At 45.2% G+C, this 19,882-nt stretch overlaps 1 protein-coding gene across 1 annotated transcript; it reads left to right on the top strand.

Moving 5' to 3' along the window:
• The first annotated feature begins 87 nt into the window (after positions 1-87).
• On the top strand, positions 88-16,277 carry HSP90AB1 (heat shock protein 90 alpha family class B member 1). Its single transcript, XM_079969234.1, has 12 exons — positions 88-246; positions 2,101-2,253; positions 5,496-5,702; positions 6,509-6,668; positions 8,795-8,928; positions 9,821-10,135; positions 11,076-11,241; positions 12,083-12,273; positions 12,726-12,873; positions 13,699-13,967; positions 14,272-14,605; positions 15,684-16,277. The coding sequence occupies exons 2-12, from the start codon at positions 2,101-2,103 to the stop codon at positions 15,791-15,793; spliced, it is 2,187 nt and encodes a 728-aa protein (XP_079825360.1). The 5' UTR covers positions 88-246; the 3' UTR covers positions 15,794-16,277.
• The last annotated feature ends 3,605 nt before the right edge of the window (positions 16,278-19,882 follow it).

Raw genomic sequence — 19,882 nt, 5'->3', positions numbered from 1 at the left:
GTCCCTGAGCTTCAGGGCCAAGCGAGAAGAAGAGCCGTCGAAGTGCGAAGGGGAGGGAGGAGGCTGTCGGAGCCGAGCCGAGCACCAGGCCCTTTTAAGGCGGAGGGAGCAAAGGGACGCGAGGCTCCGGACTCAGCCGCTATATAGGTCTGCAAGAGGCGGCCCGCGCTCCTCTCCTGGCTGTGCCGCGATCTCCGTCGTCAAGACCAGGCCGTGCTCCAGGCTTATCTCCCGCCGTCGATCAAAGTAAGCGGGGGGGGGCTCTGATTCCCCCCACCCACCCCATTCCCAAAAGAGGGGCGCCGCGTGAGGCGACGACGGTGTCCCGAGGGATGCTGCGGGTAGAAGGGCAGAGGAGCGGCGCCGCACCTGCTTCCTCCGGGGAGCCATGTGCCCGCCGCCGTCGCCGCCTCTTCCTCGGCTAGGTCGGGCCCCAGACCCCGCGAAGGGTTTCCTCCGAGGCGCCGCTGACAGGATCGGCCGCGCGGAGACGCGCGCGGGTGGGTGGGTGGGGGAGGGGGCGCAGCGCCACCCGGCCGAGGAGAGGCAGGCGCGCGCGCTCGTGGGCCTAGCCAGGCCCGGTGCCCGAGCGCGTCATTCTCAGGGCCAGAGCCCTGGCGCCTCCCGCAGCCCCTGCCTCCCTCTCTCCCTCCCTCCCTCGAGGCCTTGCGGCTTCTCTTCCCCGCGCTCGGCTTTTCTTCTTGCCGGCCTTGGCTGAGCGCAGTTCCTCGCGGGGGAGAAGGTGTGAAAGAGAAGCAAAACCACCCGATCATGGTGGATGGTGGCGGTTGCTGCTGCTGCTGCCGCCGCCGCCGCCCTAATGGCGCTCATCTTCTAACGGCTTAAGTGGCCGGTTCAACAATGGCTCGCCTGGTCTCGGGTATCGCCTTGTGCCGAAAGGGAATCGGTTTAGCCTCGGCTTCCCCAGGCAGCCGGCTTTTGTCCCAGATGCAGCTAAGAAAACAGCATAAATTGGACGGGAGGGGACTTAGATCTAGGAATTCCCATTGTTTCAACTTAGGTTTAAATCTTGCTAATTGGGTTTTTACAAATGGCGGGCCAGTGAATGAAAACATCGGGGAAGTTAAGCCTGCTGGCCCCCTGCTTTACTGCAAAACATGTGATGCAAGAAGATGCCTGCCGGTGGCCTTGATCTAGTTCGGCCTTGCACTAATCCTGGCAGGAGATAAGTCCATTTCGTTCGCAGGAGCCGAGGAAGAAAGATAGTGGTATCCCAGGAAACGTTCAGTGAATCTTTCTTTCACTCTAGCGAGCTGAAGTTCAGGACTCCATCATGCAGTGTCAGACTAACAGGGATGGGGAACCTATCAGCCTCCAGATGCTGTAAGGCTCCTGCTCCTGCCAACATGGCCACTGGTCAAGGATGATGGAAGTTGCAGTCCAACAGAAACTGGAGGACCATAGCTTCCCGTTCTTGCTGTGTAGACATAGCATGTGTAGCTGAGCTACACACAGTGTCTCTGCTTCACATCTTTCCTCTTGCAAACTGGACTAGCTAGCTTTCAGGAGGTCACTATTGCTGCCCAGTGTTTGTAGGAGGACAACAATGTGAGGATATGCCTTTCAAGGTGGTCGTAAGGATTACTGAGTTAATTTATACTAACCACACTGAACACAAAGGTTCCAGGATGGATCACATCAATGTAAAATACAACACTAAAAACCGTTTAAAAAACAAATTACAATCACAACTGGAGTGGGTCCTAGAATATATTTAAGTGTCAACAGTTAGGATAAAGAGATGTGTCTTCAGCATAAGACAAAAGCAGGATGGTGTCAGATGCACCACTAGAAAGGGAATGCCACAATTTAAGGCCCACCACACTTGAACTTCTGAGGGTGCCACAGCTACCAAGAGGACCCCCTCTGCTTATCTGAGCACCTAAGAGGATCTGTAGGGCAAGGAGGTGGTCTTTCAGGTAGTTGGGGCCTAGTTTGGGGCTTTTAACAGCAGTGTGAGCTCCATAAATTAAACCTGGAAACAAATTAGCAACTGATGAAGTTGTGGTAAATGTTAGTACTGTATCCCTGTATGAACCCTGTATGATAAAGATATTGACTTCTTGGTTTGTATTCCAGATGCCTGAAGAAATCCAAACCCAGCATGGCGAAGAGGAGGTGGAAACCTTTGCCTTCCAGGCAGAGATTGCCCAGCTTATGTCCCTGATAATCAACACCTTTTACTCCAACAAGGAAATCTTTATGCGGGAGATCATTTCCAACGCCTCTGATGTGAGTATGTTGACCTAGAGTTGGGAGGAAGGAGAAGAGCTGTGCGGAAGAAGGAATAATACTTAAATCTAGAATTTAAATAATTTATTTAAATTGAGTTTCCCATTGGAACTTCATATATTTCCCAAACAGTGGTGCACGCTCATTAGTTGAGCTAGACATAAACATTTAATAGAGCATTTATACTGTCTAGGAGGCTACACTACTTGCCAGCCATTTCTTCTAGTTGCAGAACATGCCTGTTCTGTCCTGATCCCAAAAACACAAAGTAAAAGACAATCCAAAAACTCCATTGCAGCATGCCTGTGCACATTTTTTGTTTATTTAGAGATTAAGTGCCCAGAGCTTTCTAGAAGCAAGGCTTGGGCAGAGCAAGCTGTTAGGACATTTACTTTCTTTCTTTCTTCATATTCATAATGTCAGTTATGGAGTAGGTTGCAGAGTTCAAGAAGTTAAAGAATATGGCGGGCTTCAAAAGTACTGATCTGTGGACAAAATGAAGCCTGCCGGGGTCCTACTTTGCCTTGCAAGGCCCACCTGCCATAACATGGCATAAGGTGTGGGGCCTAGAAAGCCACAGAGGAATAATGAATAAATGTTTTCCTGCAAGGCATTTCTCTGCAAGGGGGGCTTGCCATGGGTGTCTTTAAAACTTTGCCTCAAAGGCAAGCCCTGGGCACAATGGTATAGGTCTCCCAGTGATCCACAGAATTCCATTTCCTGGACCCAGACTCTAGATCCTGGCGCATTTCATCACTTGCTAGAGTCTAGCCCCGAGTATCAATCCCATAGCAGCAGTATAATATGGTATCTATTGCACAGTCCCAAACCGTTAGTAACAACATAGTACATAACCTTTTGTGCCATTTGGTAATGATTGATCTTGAAAAATGTATTTTTACAGTGGTTCTTTATTTTTGAAGAAATGCAGCCTTTCCCTCAGTGTATTTGAGTTTTCACATAATTTTCTTCAGATTTAATTGTCCTATCTTTTTAGAAAGATAAACTTGGGATTTTTTCTTCTTCAAATCAGATTAAATGATTTCCCCTCATCTTGGCAATACTGAAAAAAAAGGCTTAGCAGTAGGTACAAACAGATTTGATCAAGCCAACTGCTGGTATTAACTAGAAGTGAGCACTCACTTTCCATCTTTTACTAGGTAAAGCATGGACTGGTTACCTTAGAAGTTCAGACTGGGACAACCTTCCCAACCTGTTGCCCTTTAGATGTTGTTGGACTCCAGCGCCCATTAGCCCCAGCCAGTGTGGCTAGTGGTCAGAGATGATGGGAGCTGTGGTCTAATAACATTGGAGGACCACAGGTTGGGGAAGCCTGCATTATAGCATGCAATCTGTTTAGTGTGTTAGGGAGGTGGACAGTGTGGACAGGTTCCTACATTTAAATAGCCTTCTGGAACAAACCAAAGATTCATTTAGTCTGGCATCTTGTTTTTGTCAATGGATAGCTAGAGGCTCTCAAGATGCCCAAAAGAAGGGCATGAAGACATGTCGCCATTGTTTGCCGGTTGCTACAGAGCAGCTGTTTGTGGTTATAATGGCTGATTATATTCTCCTTTTAAATCCTCTAAGCCAGTGGCAATTGCCATACCTTATGACGACAAATTCTATAATTCTGCATTGTGTGCTGAAATACTTACTTGGTCCTAAATCTGCTGCCCAAATTTTGTTGGGTCTAAAATTATATATGAGAGAGAGAGCTCACACACAATTTCCTGTTATCTATTTTTTAGCATCATGAATAATTTTATAAATCTCCCTCCTATTCTCCCTTCAGGAGTAGCTTGGCCAGCAGCAATGTTGGTTGCCACTTCCTGGGAAGGACAAGGCTGGGTGCAGTGGTAGGAGTGCTGGATTGGTTCTGCTGTGTAGCCCCAACCTCCTCACTGCCTAGCGCCTCTCCTTTCCCATCAACGGCAACCACTGGGGGGCTCTTGCTGTTGGTGTGCCTCACCAGTTGAGCCGCTCCTACCTTCCTTAGTTTATGAGGGAGAGAGGGAGGTCTTCATACTCTTCCTTCCAGGAGAGCAACAACCCTGTGTCAGGTTTGCTTCTGGGACTTCGTTTAAGCAGAACCTTCTCATGCAGAAGCAGCGTTCTGACATGGATTGATCACATTGGCTCAATTTCTTCCTCTCACCCTCAGAAGCAGCTTTGCAGTAGGCATGTGCTAACAAGTGCTGGGGGAACTGGTTCACCTCTCCTTCATACTGCTCTGAGATTTTACTCATCCCTTTCTGAACGGGCTTTGTTCCTTCTTAAGCCTCCGGCAGAGTTTTGTTTTGACGGTATCGCTGGCTCTAGTGGGCCCCTTTAAAGTCCTACCTGGAAACAATGATTGGAATGGATTTCAGCATGGCTCCAGTTCTAGGGTGTGGGCAAGTGTTGGCATCACATTTCAAAATAGTCTAATAAACAGATGAGAATCCAAAACAAACAAAAAAATGCCTAAGTGAAATACTCATAGTAAAAAAAAAGGGGGGTCCAATATGTTCCAGTAGCCTAATAGGTTTAAAAAAGTAGAAATAAGAAATCACTGTTGCAAGTTTGCTTTATGAGAGTGTTAACTTATGTGTCATGATAAAGTCATATTTGAGCAGAATGAACTTCTTAGGATAAGTGTTATTCCTGAGGTCCAGTGGTTACCCTGTAGTCCTAGGTAACGTTTTTTAAAAAACAACAAGGAATGTACTACTTTTTACAGAAACAAAAAAATACTCCATTGTTTTTAAAAGTTGTATAACAACATTAAAATGGAATTGGTGATACAAGTAAAATGCTAACATTTTCTCTGCCCTATTTTGAGAAGTTGTCAAGAATTAAATGGATTTATGTTAGCTTTGGTCTTCAGAAATTTATCTTCCTCATTCATTTCAGTAACAACAAATTGGATCCCCAAGCTTTGTAAATTCCATGTAATTTAACAGCAAACAAAGTGAAAGTTGGGCGGTGGGGCTTAAACATCACAGGACAACTGATTGCCGTCATAATTGGATATGTGGAATACAAAATGACTGAGATTTGTATTTTTATATAGCAAATTTCAAACGGCTACTTAGCGTCACAACAATGCCGTTAACTTTGACAGCGGTTTGTAAATCTGAAAACTGATAGCATCATGAAACATTTTGTTTGCTTACATGCAGTTCTGTGGAAGTGATACAGATTCTGAAATTGAGATTGTTCGATCGTCCCATCCTTACCTATTTTTTCTTGTCTCATAGGCACTGGACAAGATCCGCTATGAGAGTCTGACAGATCCCTCAAAGCTGGAAAGTGGCAAAGAGCTGAAGATAGATATCATTCCCAATCCCCATGATCGCACCCTCACCTTGGTGGACACCGGTATTGGCATGACAAAGGCAGACCTTATCAACAATCTGGGCACTATTGCGAAGTCTGGCACCAAAGCCTTCATGGAAGCCTTGCAGGTGGGTGGCTGGTGGATGAGATTTTTGGAAAGGATGGAGAGCAACAACTTTAGTTTGTTGACTTAAATAAGCAGAGAGACAAGGGATCTGGTATATAGAGGCATGCTTGAATTTCACATTCAAAGAAACTGGGATTCTTTAGCAGGAAAACCTGAATCTCTTACTTAACATCTATATTAGAAATTAAAATAATTACATGCAAAGTAGGCAAATTGGTGTTTATTTAACAACATTCTACTGGAGAGGAACAGAACTTTACAGGGTATCTAATCCCCTTGATATGTGGAAATTATGTCTCATGCGCTCTTCTGAGAATTTCATCAGCCACTATCCATGCACTTTATATACAGTCTTATGGTAGGGAACCTGTCCTCCTCCTGATGCCACCTGATTTAAATTCCTACCATCCCTGGCCATTGGCCATGTTCTCTGAGGCTGAGGAGAGTTGGTTTCCAGTAAATTAGGGCCACAGGTCCCTCTCCCTGATTTTAAGAGGAAGAAGGCTGCTTTTAATATAATCAAAATTGAGGCTTTCAGGATGTTGAATCCTTTGCCTATGAGTTTTCATTTTTTGCACAAAATACAGCACCTCGCTCATAAGCTGCTTCACTGTTTTGCACCATTCCTATTTTTAAAATAAACAAAAAAATATACATTCATTATAAAGGTACATCTAACCTGGGTGTTGCCTTATTTCCTGCCAACTCTTCATGTCTAGAACATAGCTTTCTGGTTATTTAGAAACTGTGTATGCATATGTATGTTAGGTTTCCTTTCCAGGCATCTAGTCTCTCTTCCATCTATAGGCTGGTGCAGACATCTCCATGATTGGACAGTTCGGTGTGGGCTTTTACTCTGCTTACCTTGTGGCTGAGAAGGTTGTGGTTATCACCAAGCACAACGATGATGAACAGTATGCCTGGGAGTCATCTGCAGGCGGCTCCTTCACTGTCAAAACTGACCATGGTATGTGATGGCAGATGCCCCCAATGGCAAGTGATCAAGGGGTTCTCAAATGCTGTCTTGAATTAGAAGTAGAAGGGGGAATATGGCAGTCTCATACATGACCCAAAAGTAGGAACAATAGTACAGTGGTACCTCTGGTTACAAACACCTCAGGTTACAAACACTTGGGGTTACAGACTCAGCTAACCCAGAAGTAGTACCTCAGGTTAAGAACTTTACCTCAGGATGAGAACTGAAATCGCGGCGGGGGGAGACCCCATTAGCTAAAGTGGTACCTCAGGTTAAGAACAGACCTCAGGAACAAATTAAGTACGTAACCAGAGGTACCACTGTAATCCTTCCTCTTCTCTTCTTTTCTGCCCTCTGCTGGTGAGGTTGAGCAGTAACCAGCAAAAAAGACTTGTTACCCAGGAGACCTTTCAGTCATTTTCAAAAGAGCATGGAGGTCATTCATGGTGCATCAGCACATTGTTTGCTGGTCCCAGAATCCCTCTGATACGTTGCTGGGACTTCCCACATCATTTACTGTGCATTTGGGATCTCTGTTTTTCTGGTTTCCTGAGGCAGATTGAGCATGAAGTGACATTTTTCACTTTTAAATAATATTTTATTAAGCAGGATGTATAAATAGCATCTCTTCTCCACCACAGAATTCTCAAAAGCATTCCATAAGGAAATAAAAAAGAAACCATAATTATCTGTTGATGCAAGAGATACAAAATAAATGTATTATCTGCGTCACCTCATGCTTTTCATATTTCTGAGGCAGCTATAAATAGGTGTCCTTGCATATTGTCATTAGGTGCATAGCTTGAGTTTGCAGGGGAGGAAATGGCAACACTAGTTGTCAATCAAGATGTCAACCCAGTATGCGACAGCTGTAAAAAAGACAAATTCCATACTAGGATCATTAGGAAATGAATTGAAAATAAAACTGCCAATATCACAAGTGTCATTATAAAAATCTGGACTGCATCTGAAACACGGAGGGAAAATTGCGGCATTTAGGACTTTTTAATTTAGAGAAAAGGCAAGTAAAAGGTGACATGATAGAAGTTTGAAAAATTAAGCATGGCATGGAGAAAGTGGATAGAGAAATGTTTTTCTCCCTCATAACACTAGAACTCCTGGGCATCTAATGAAACTGAATGTTGGAGGTTTTGGGACAGGAAGAAAGGCATTCATTCACATAGCACAAAGATAAACTTTGGAATTTGCTCCCACCAAAGCAGTGATAGCCACCAACTTGGATGGCTTTAAAAGAGGATTAGAGAAGTTTGTGGAGGATAAGGCTCTCAATGGCTTAGGGAGAGCACTCCTGTTTGTGAATTTGACACTGGAATCCAGTTAGCCACTCTATGAACAGGATGCTGGACTAGATAGATCATTGGCCTGATCCAGCAGGCTCTTACCTTCTTTCTAGTAGCCTCATAAAAGGGACATGGGTGGCGCTGTGGGTTAAACCACAGAGCCTAGTGCTTGCCAATCAGAAGGTTAGCAGTTTGAATCCTCGTGACGTAGTGAGCTCCCGTTGCTTGGTCCCTGCTCCTGCCAACCTAGCAGTTGGAAGCCACGTCAAAATGCAAGTAGATAAATAGGTACCGCTCCGGCTGGAAGGTAAACGGCGTTTCTGTGCGCTGCTCTGGTTCACCAGAAGCGGCTTAGTCATGCTGGCCACATGCCCTGGAAGCTGTACGCCGGCTCCCTCGGCCAATAAAGCAAGATGAGCGCCACAACCCCAGAGTCATCCGCGACTGGACCCAATGGTCAGGGGTCCCTTTACCTTTACCTTTAGTAGCCTCATAGGTTTCCTCTGAACAATCTTAGGCTGCATATGTACACTTAAGAAAGAGTTCTTACCAATTATAAGACCTACAACTTGCTCTTAGAAGACAAAAACTAAGTTTTTTATATCAGCCTCTCCAAAACAAGGACTACGTCCCCCAATAATGGCCAGTCTTCCACCTGCTGGAGATGTTGGCTCTGACCAGGAACACTTTCTAAGGAACCGCAGATCTGATGTGGCCTTCTAGAGTCTCCCACCAGCCTTCACCAACCTAGTGCTCCTCAGATGTTTTGGACTGCAGCTCTGCAACCCAGGCTTAGTTCCTCGTTGTTTGTTTTAGGCGAACCCATTGGCCGTGGTACCAAAGTGATCTTGCACCTGAAGGAAGATCAGACTGAATACCTGGAGGAACGTCGCATCAAGGAAGTGGTGAAGAAGCACTCTCAGTTCATCGGCTACCCTATCACTCTCTACGTAGGTATATGAGAGGAGCTGCTCCAGGGGGGTCAAATGAGTTTCATTTCCACAGCCACTTTTAGGTGTATGGTGGAAACTGTTCCACATTGTGCTGCTGTTGGAGTGCTAAAGTCTCTCCATGAAGGAGAGCCCAGGCATGGTATGTGAAGGAGGGAGAGCTGGACCATTCATATACTGCCTATACTTGTAGAGCAGTCCTGCAGCTTTTCAGCTTTTGAAATGGATTTTATAGGAGCATTGTATTTGCCTGTGGCTTAGACTGCTATTGATTTTATTTATTGAATTTCGTTTCAGACCGGGACCCACCTTCAACACAAAAATGGATTTGGGAATCCATTTCTTAATTTTTGTTATATGTATCTATTGCGGTAGTGCTGCTGTTAATGAGCCACCTTAAATCAGACCATGACCCAATATTGGGTCCCGACACACCAGTTGATGGGTGAATTCTTGTATGCTTTAAAGTGTTTAGGGTGCTAAAGTGAAGTGGCTCTTGCAATTTCAAGTGCGGCTTCACTTGGGAAGCATTCTCATGTGTTGCAGTGGAGAGCAGCTCTATCCCGTGGTGGGCTTTTTAAAAAGTTCTGCCACATCTTGGGTTGTGGCCTGGTCACAGGCCTGAGAAAGCAGTGGCCACACTGGATGGTAGCGGTGTTTTGAAACTCTGCTCCCTTGACTAGCGTGAGAAGCAGACCGGCTATACTCTCTTCCTGGTGGAAGTATAGGTGTGAAGTTGGCAAGAGAAAGGGTGCCTATCTGTGTGTGCATGCTTCATACACGGTACAATAATCCCCCATTCTCTGAATATGGCTCACGCCCAGGTTTGACCCTTTTAACTTTAACCTTCTTGATAAACCTGCAGTACAGTAACAAGGTTCTCTTCTTGCAGCTGGAGAAGGAGCGTGAGAAGGAAATCAGCGACGATGAGGCGGAGGAGGAAAAAGTGGAGAAGGAGGATGAAGAGGCAGCCCCCAAAGATGAAGAGGAGAAGCCCAAGATTGAAGATGTGGGCTCAGATGAAGAGGAGGAAGGTGGCAAGAGCAAGAAGAAGACCAAGAAGATCAAGGAAAAGTACATTGACCAGGAGGAACTGAACAAGACCAAGCCCATCTGGACCCGAAACCCTGATGACATCACTCAGGAGGAGTATGGAGAGTTCTACAAGAGCTTGACTAATGATTGGGAAGACCATTTGGCTGTTAAGGTGAGAGTGGTAGATATCTCTGCTGATATCTACTGTACTTGGTTCTCTGTATCGAGCAAAGGCCCAGAGAAAGTAGCAGACAAGATGGCAATACAGGGCAGCAGCGTCTGCTAACTAAGAAGCTGAGTACTTAAATAGGGTTGCCATACATCTGGAATTTCCTGGACATACCCAGAATACTGTGGTTGGCAGCAGTGCCCAGGCAGAAATTGGCAAAATGTCTGAAAAAATTCAGATGTATGGCAGCCCATGCTGGCAGTGTGGTTTTTCCATTTAAAAAAAGCTCAACAACTTTGCCACTGCCAAGCAACCTTTTATGTCCAGATTTTTGAAATATGGCAACCCTAACTGAAGAATGTATGCATTATTATGTGAAGGGGATAGAAGAGACCGCTTCATGGAGGAAGAAGCTTGCAGTTCTCCACTGCGATATATTTTCTAAGTGTCGCTAGGTTTCATTAGAGTTGTCTGCACCCATTCATAGTTGCCCAGTGGGTAGAAGTATAGCAGTATGTTTTAAAGTATTAACTGAGGTATCATTGAAAAGTTTAAAAAACAAACAAACACCCCCCCTCAGGCTAGAGGAGAGAAGGGTCTCCTGAGTGAAATAATTGGAACTAGGTGTATGGCTGCCAGATTCCATGCTGGGGCAAGTTTTTGTCCATTTCCAGCTGTGTTCTGGGTTGCAGATGAACAGGTGCAACTTCTCTTGTCCATATAGCACTAATGGAATAATGTTGAATAATGTTGAACTCTACTGGGGTGCAAGAAATTCTAGCACAGTGGAGTCTCTGAAGTTTCCTCTTGCCTAGCAAGTTTTGCCAGGAATATCTAACAAGTCCAGTCCACACAGAAGTCTTTCTATGGTATTTTTGCTGCCAGTGTGTGTTTTCCCCAAAGGGCTGCTCACTAGCTCATCTGATGTTCCCAAACTTCACAGCACTTCTCTGTGGAGGGGCAGTTGGAATTCCGGGCGCTTCTCTTCATCCCACGCCGGGCCCCGTTTGACCTCTTTGAGAACAAGAAGAAAAAGAACAACATCAAGCTCTATGTGAGGCGCGTCTTCATTATGGACAGCTGTGATGAACTCATCCCAGAGTACCTGAGTAAGCTCCCTCTTTCTGTTCCTGCTTTACCTCACTTAGAATATTGGGCTGTTTTTTATCGCCCTTGTTTGACCCATCTCTGCAATGCCAGTATTGAACTATCATTTTATTCTGGTTTTTCAAACTCCCGAAACAAGGTGGCATTGCTAGATGCTTATGGACTACAATTCCCATCATCCTTAACCATTGGTCATGCTAGGTGGAGCTGATGGGAATTGGAGTGACGCATGTTCCCCATCGCTGATCTCTAGCAAAGCTGTATCTCCCACCCCAGCCAGCCTGGCTTAGCGTACTCATTATCTTCCTCCGCTATTTGTAGAACTGTGGCGGGGCAGGGGGGAATTAGTGCAAGGGGGTCATGACATAGGTTAGCTCCCTCTGTGCAAGTTCTCTTTGCGCTGTTCCTCCCAAACACCCCAGGCTTGCATTTCCAATTGGGCACTGTTTTGCTTATAAAATGCTTTCGTAGGTTGGGATGAAATACCACTTGGCCTAACCTGCAACCCACCCGTTCATCCTCTCCTTAAAAAATAATAGTAATACTGCACAACATTGGTCCAAGGAAAAGAATTAAACCATACAGCAATTCTATGGAAAATCAAACCATATGAAAATTCTCAGTGTGGAGACTTTGAAAATGAGCAAAGCCCTTCTGCTGAGTTCTGCAAAGGGCACTTTTGGGGAAGGCTGAATTGCCATGTATGTACACACTTTCTTGTCCCTTCTCCCTGGATCACTTATGTGGAACAAAGAAATGGTACTCTCTTACTCAGATTACCTATCAGTTGTCATGGCTCGTTTAGTCTCTGATTTTATTTCTTCCTTCCTTTTGTTAAATCAGACTTCATCCGGGGTGTAGTGGACTCCGAGGACCTGCCCCTGAACATCTCCCGTGAGATGCTGCAACAAAGCAAGATTCTCAAAGTGATTCGCAAGAACATCGTCAAGAAATGCCTGGAGCTTTTTGCAGAGCTGGCGGAGGACAAAGAAAACTACAAGAAGTTCTACGAAGCCTTCTCCAAAAATCTCAAGGTGAGAGCTGACCAGCCCACTGTCTCAGGCTGGATTGAGCACAGTAATTTGGGCAGTAAAACAATCTGCTGCAGTAGAATTTCTTGCTCCTGACTTCTACTACCTTGTTTTGTTTTTAATTATGGGAAGTGTTCTTTAAAAAAACAGTTCTAGTCCTCATGATTGTGAAAAGGCTGGGAAATCTTCAAGCCATAAACTCAGAAAAGTGGAGAGTGAAGCTAAGCAGTAATTTTAGATTATCAGAAAGCTTAACTCTAGCCTGAACACCTGTTGCCCTGCATGTCCATTTATTAGCCTGGCCAGTTGGGTACCTATTTATTTAGAGTCCAGTTCTTCTCTCCCCAACCACCCTGGGTTGGGCTGCCCATCTGTCAATAGTGACATTTTTTTGCCCACACTATTTGGAATCTATAAATACAAATAAATGCATCTAAAACATCTTTTGCCCATAGCTGGGGATCCATGAGGACTCTACCAACAGGAAACGCCTGTCAGAACTGTTGCGGTACCACACTTCCCACTCTGGCGACGAGATGAATTCCCTCTCCGAATATGTGTCCCGTATGAAGGAAAACCAGAAAAGCATCTATTACATCACAGGTAAATAATACCTGCTGTCAGGACAAAGCTGATCAAACCTTGTCTCCTCACAGTGGAATGGTGATTCCTTTGAGCAGGAATCTTTGGCTATAGTGGAACCTGGGAATTTTATTTCCACTGAACTCACCTTGGCTGCTCTGGCATCAATTTCTGAGTTATTTGTGCCTTTGGTCAATTCTCCTTAATAGATTACCTTCCTTGGATCTTCTGGGGGTGGTGGCTCTTTTCTTTAATTGAAGAGAGATTGAAAACCCAACTCTAATCTTCATGATTCCAGAGACATGAGCTAAAAACCTCCAAGTTTTAATTAAACGTTGTGAAACCAGTAAGAGTTAATTCAGAAGGACTTCCAAATATCTGTCAATTCTTTTACACATCTTTGCCCTTTAGAGTTCCAGTCTAATTTCTCAGTGCATGGTAAAAAATGGGAAAACACACCTTTCAAGTTCCTAAATTGCACGATCCACATAATGTGTGCTGATTAAATTACGCAAAAGGGAGGCACATTTATAATAGGAACTGAAGCTTAGATTCAGCAAATGTAGACAGAAATACATCTTGATTTGCTCTGTACTAGAATATTGGTCTCTATTAGAAGATAACCTTGGTGCCCTCTGTTTTGAGTGTTGGGTGCAAAAATCTCCTGTTTTGATACCTTCCTAGTCTTGCCAGGTTTGGGGGCCCCATCCACAAGGCTTAGCAAAATGCAAGAGCAGCTGAAACATGCTTGTTATGAGAGCATCATTACTCTCTTTAAAAATGGAGCTTTGTTGGAGCCCATGATGTGCAGCCTGATGTTAGCTCCTCTAATCTCTTGTGCTGCAGGTGAGAGCAAGGAGCAGGTGGCTAACTCTGCCTTTGTGGAGCGAGTGAGGAAACGTGGTTTTGAGGTGGTGTACATGACAGAGCCCATTGATGAGTATAGCGTCCAGCAGCTGAAGGAATTTGATGGCAAGACCTTGGTGTCCGTCACCAAAGAAGGGCTGGAGCTGCCAGAGGATGAGGACGAGAAAAAGAAGATGGAGGAGAGCAAAGCCAAGTTTGAGAACCTTTGCAAACTCATGAAGGAAATCCTGGAGAAGAAAGTTGAAAAGGTGAGTGTGCTTTGTCCCATTATCTGCCTGACCACACACATGTGCAAAGAAGGCAGAGGGCCTTTTTGGTAGTGGTGCCCTCCCTTCAGATGTCAATGAGATAAAGAATTGTACAACTTTTAGAAGACATCTGAAGGCAGCCCTGTATCAGGAGGTTTTTAAAGCTTGTTTTTATTATATTTTTAGATGTGCTGTAAGCCACCCAGAGTGGCTGGGGAAACCCAGCCAGATGGGTTAAGAATAATAAGAATAATAAACATTTTTTGATGAAGGCTCATGATTTGGCATCTGGTGTCTTATCTAGGTGACGGTCTCAAACAGGCTGGTCTCCTCACCCTGCTGTATTGTCACCAGCACCTATGGCTGGACCGCCAACATGGAACGTATCATGAAGGCCCAGGCCTTGCGAGACAACTCCACCATGGGCTACATGATGGCCAAGAAGCACCTGGAGATCAATCCTGACCACCCCATTGTAGAGACACTGCGTCAGAAGGCGGAGGCAGACAAGAACGACAAGGCCGTCAAGGACCTTGTGGTGCTGCTCTTTGAGACAGCACTGCTTTCCTCTGGCTTCTCCTTGGAGGATCCACAGACTCACTCCAACCGTATCTATAGGATGATCAAGCTGGGGCTCGGTGAGTTGCTGGGAGATGGGGAGCAGCAAAGCCTATTTCTTCTGCTATTGAGGAAATGGAATATGGCAAGTTAAGAGAGGTTTATAGCCTTTTTGTGACCCTGATGCATTCAATCCAGGGCTTGTCAAACAACTTGGGTTTTTTGGCCTCAGGAAGGTCTAATTTACTTGGTTACTTACCCACAAATGCACACTCATTCTTCTCTAGCCTCAGGGGAAACTTTGTTGTGGCAGTGGTGGTGGGAACATGAATGTGGGTTAGTCACATAGAATTGTGACGTTGTGAAAAGGGCAGGAGAGGTATAGCAGTGGGGGGAGTGTTTTTATAAGTGAGGCCTGGTGAGCAGAAGGATGTGAAATTGCCTGTAGCTGGTGTGGAAAGCAGACTTGGAACCTAAATGTCAATTAATTTTGGGAGTACCAAGAAAGGATTCCAGCCTGTAACACAAGGTGGTGGATGTGAAGGTATGAGAGCCCCAGCTAAGATTGGACCTTTTCCATGACTTTGCTACTGATGGAAGTGTCTGTTCTCTCAGTACCTCCCCCAAGCATCTACAACATGGAGATAACTTTGCCGCACCTTTCCAGGCTGTTGTAAGCATTACTGAGATTGTGATGGATATTGGCAAATGTTCTCTAGTCTGCCAAATTTTTCTAAAAATTGTAGATGTATACCTAAGGAGCTTCCATGAAGGGCATTCTATAGTACTGCAGTATAAGGCTGATAAGTCTTTGCTTTGTTACTGCTACATGTGTGGCCTTATTAAAGCCCTGTTAGGGCACTGAATCTCCTTGTATGTAAACAAACCTGCAGGGAGAAGCAGCAGGTCATGGCTCTGAGCCCTCCACACGCTTGAGGACAAAGGCCTAAAGTGAGGATCCTTCTCTCTCTCATGGAGGCTCCTCACTTCAGGCCCTCATGCTTTTGGAGGGCTCCAAACTGAGTACAACCGATGTGCCACAGGGGGCATGATGATTGCTTGCAAATGAGAAAGCAATACAAGTCTGGCTCTTAAAGAGATCCTTTCTAGCCTTGAACGGCCTAAAAATGATTTTCTATTGCACACTTACTATTTCAGGGATTGATGAAGATGAGGTTGCTGCTGAAGAGCCTAGTGCTGCTGTCTCTGAAGATATTCCCCCTCTGGAAGGAGACGAGGATGCCTCACGCATGGAGGAGGTGGATTAAAGAGAGGGCGCTGACCTCCCCCTCTGTCTTGCCCCCATCCATTCCCTGCACCATCGCCTTGCTCAGGAAGACTGGCTCCGGCAGTGCTCTGGCATGCCTTCGTAAGCAGTCTCTCACTACCTTCCTGTATAATTGGTAGCCAGTGTGACAAGGGGTCTCCACACCTATCTGATCTGTCTTTCTGCTTGTTTAGAAAAAATGCTGCTTTAGGGGAAAGGGACCGGCCCACTGGTTTTAGGTTTTCCCTCCCCCCATGCGGGTTTTATCCTTTTTCTGCTGGGCCACCAAGCATCCATCCTACCATAGCTGAGGTGAACACAGTGAATGTCCTCCCCACTAATAGAGCAGTGAGTTGACTCCTTGCCTCCCTCCCTCACTGCTGCCCTTTGTCCTCAGAGAGCAGGGACTTGTACTCTTGTTGGCTGTTTGTATTTGGTTTTGTTTTACTGGAATTAAAATAACAAAGAATGTGGTTTACAATGAAGTGGTATTGTGATGGATTTCTTTTCTTGTGGAGCACATGGACCTTGTCACAAACTGGTGCAGAGAGCCATACCTGCCCCCCCCCCCCAATCAAGAGTGGAAACTGGTTCCCAGTTCAGGTGTCATGTGCCAGAACACCCTGACCTTCTTGAGCTTGTGTGTACATGTGGAATTCTGAGAAAGTGTTGTGGGCACTCCAGCCTCAAAATGGCTCCTCTTGCATTTGCATGATATTTACATGGAGTATTCCTCTAAACCAATATCAAACTACAGATCTGACATCTAAAAATCCTAGACCCAGCAATTGTCATTACAAACACTGGGTTCTCAAAACAAATCCTTATGGTTTTCACAAGGATTCTTCCGCAAATTATAAATAAATAAATGCCGCGTGGCATTGGTTTTTACACTGGGCAGAAACATGCCATGGAACAAAACTGTAGACCTCAAATGTGATGTTTTTAGGGGATTCCTTGTGGGCAAGCCTTAAAACAACCATGCGTATACGTGCCAGAGTAAAAATGTTCCTCATGGTGCCCCAAAGCCTCCACCCTGGAACCCACATTGCTGCTTCCATTGCCACATTCATGCTGGTTAGAGGGCATACGGAGATAACTGAGTGTGGAGGAATGGCTCTGGGCAAGAACAAACCTCCAGCAATTCAATCTGTTTCAATGGGTTCAGGTTCTCATGGGTTCCAGGTCTCTCTTGGCCTTGGTGGGTGCATGTGCTTTATGGGACCATGTTGGGGAATCCCAGCTGCAGGTTGTTAGCGGAAGCATCTTTGGGTGCCTCCATATGAAGTGTGTTGAGCAAAATGGTATGGTATCACAGTCGCTTTTGGAAACACACTTGGTCTGTTGGCCATATGTTACCCATCCCTGCTCCCTGTTGTCATTGTGCAACAAGATGACTTATTTTCAAGTCAGTTCTCTTTTAGAAAAATCCACCTGCTTAGTTTCGTCTCCTGAAGGTGGTAGGACTATTTTGGCATGTTCAGAGACTGTCTCTTAAGTAGTCAAATTTCTTACATGCTTCTCTTTACTGGCATCTGCTCTGCAGCAGGGGTTGTCAACTGCTTTGGGCTTGTGGGCAAGGCGCACCCTGCAGCCATCCGTAGTTGCATATGCATATAATAAAATCCTGCTGTCAAGCCTGCTTCCAGCAGGGGGTGCTGACGGTTCAGTCTCATGGAGGGAGAGTCCAGAGCATTCCCTTCACTGGCTTGGCTCCAGGCCCTTTGGATGCTTTTTCCTAGCCAGAATATGTTCCTGAACTGTGACTCTTGTTTGCCTGGATGTACATGGGGGTTGTAGAAACATCTCACAGCTGCAGATTCCTGTACTGCAAGGGGTTGGACTAGATGATCCTCAGGGTCCCTTCCAACTCTTAAGATTCTACAAAATATACTTTGGCATAGCTGGAATAGAGCCAAGGGTACAAAAGTTAAATTGCTTTGGCCACTTTTGCCTCCAGCCCTGCCCACCACTGGCAGACAGTCTCTGGAAGGTTGCCCATGGCCCTCTGTCCCAGTCCTGCTATAAAGGATTACACAAGGCATCATCTCCTACAAGAGCAGGGATGTAGCAGCCATCTATATAAAGCTGTTACTCTAACATGTACAATTCCTTGTAGGCTAGAGAAGATTGCTGAACCCATCTTCCTCCCCTGGCCAAACCCGGTACAGTGACACCTCGGGTTACAGATTCCACTAACCCAGAAATAGTACCTCTGGTTAAGAACGTTGTTTCAGGATGAGAACAGAAATCACGTGGCAGCAGCGGGAGGCCCCATTAGCTAAAGTGGTGCTTCAGGTTAAGAACTTTTTCAGGTTAAGAACGGACCTCCAGAACGAATTAAGTTCTTAACCCGAGGTACCACTGTACAATGATCAACTGATCCATGGGCAGAGTGCCTTCAAAGAGCTCTTCAAAACCAGCTTGCCTTCATTGTAACATCATGCAGCACCCACCTAACTGCCCAATTTGGCCCATGGGATAGTGTGTTCCCCACCCCTGCTAATAAACGCTTACAATAGAGCAAGCTTCGTTGAACGAAGGGACTTGTAACTAAACATGCATAGGATTACTCAGACTTGCCTTCCTGACAGCTAATTAAGGAAGTACCTTGTGCTTCTTGCTGTCAAGATTTTATGCTTTATTACAGGCACCTGCCTGTAGGTGATGTTCAGGACAAACTACAATTTGGAAAGTTACACTGAACCCTGTGATCGGAATCCAACAAGAGTTTAGGCAGTTCAGATAGGACTTAAATGGGTTGAATTGTGTACACCTTCCCTTTCTACAATTAACAATACAGATCTCTTTTCAGTCTCCATTTATGCAAGTTTATAAACAGTGGATTTCACAAGTTGATCAGCCAAGGGTGGGGGATATTTTTAGACTGCAACAACATTGGCAGAACAAGGCTAAGACACCATACACTGAATTTCCTACCCATTGGAATTTTCTCTTAATGTGGAGCATGGCTGTCAAGTGTAACCTTTGACCTGGAACGTCTTCTGTGTCCTAAGCAGCTCTTTGGGGGGGAGTTAAGTTTTGCTTTGAAGTCAAGTTAAGAATCTAGGCCTCATGGTGTACAAGAGCTACTAAAGCTGAACTTCTGTGTGAAGTTACTACTTCAGTCCACATCCCTTCTTGCCCATCATTACTTCCTCATACCATGCCACTCCTTGAAATAAAATCGGAAAGCCTGGAATATTTTGAATTGTGAATTTACACATCATACTTTGTAGCCAAATATGAGGATTTTTGTGTCTCATTGGTACCTTTGCCCTTCAATTTACTTACTATGTGCTCATTTGAGGAAATTAACAAATGGGGCTTTTTCAGTCACAAGACATCTCTTCCCCCTTACTTGTATTTATATCAATTTTTTCACATACTTGCCTACCTGTTACCAGAGACTCAATCTGGCTGGTCCATTAAAGCAAATGTAGCACTGCTCCACAATAACTTGTCAGCCCTCACCTAGTATCCACATGCCTGCTTTCTGTCTTATAACCAGTCAGGCTCTGACTCTGCCTGTCATTGGTTCTGGCTGCACCTATTGTTGATCTCTTAGCCTTGAGCCCCAACGGACACCAGTCATCACTGCAGAGACTGAATGGCACTTCAGCTACCTCATTTTGGCTCTATTTAAAATAACGTGTGTTTTTCCTGCCGGAAACCTCTATCCTCATGCAAAGAGTACTAAAACTAAGCTGACACAGGAATAAACTTTTGGCAGTATTTCTACCTGTGAGAAGACTTTTGTGGCAGCAGAGATAGAGAAGGAAAGATAACTAGCTTTGCACAAATAATTGATCTCAAGCCTCCAAAATTGTTCCCCATCAAGTTCACCTGGCTCAATGGCAAGAGATACAGCAACTTCTTTCTGCTTAATGTAATGGAACTCCCATTTTTGCCACTTAGATCCATATTTGGCACATCAGATTAAACCATACTGGATAAATCAACTGGATGAGATTTGAGACACTTGTTTGTTTTCACCCCTGGAGGGGGGGTGGCCCACAATGGAGCAGCAACTCCTTTAGATTATCCCTCCTGGGCACACTTTAAAGGCTATAAAACATGTCCTGGCCAC

This window comes from Podarcis cretensis (assembly GCF_951804945.1).
Source record: "Podarcis cretensis genome assembly, chromosome: 3".
NCBI classification, from domain to species: Eukaryota; Metazoa; Chordata; class Lepidosauria; order Squamata; family Lacertidae; genus Podarcis; species Podarcis cretensis.
Note: the sequence above shows the minus strand (reverse complement) of the source record. Positions and strands in the feature narration are given on the sequence as shown.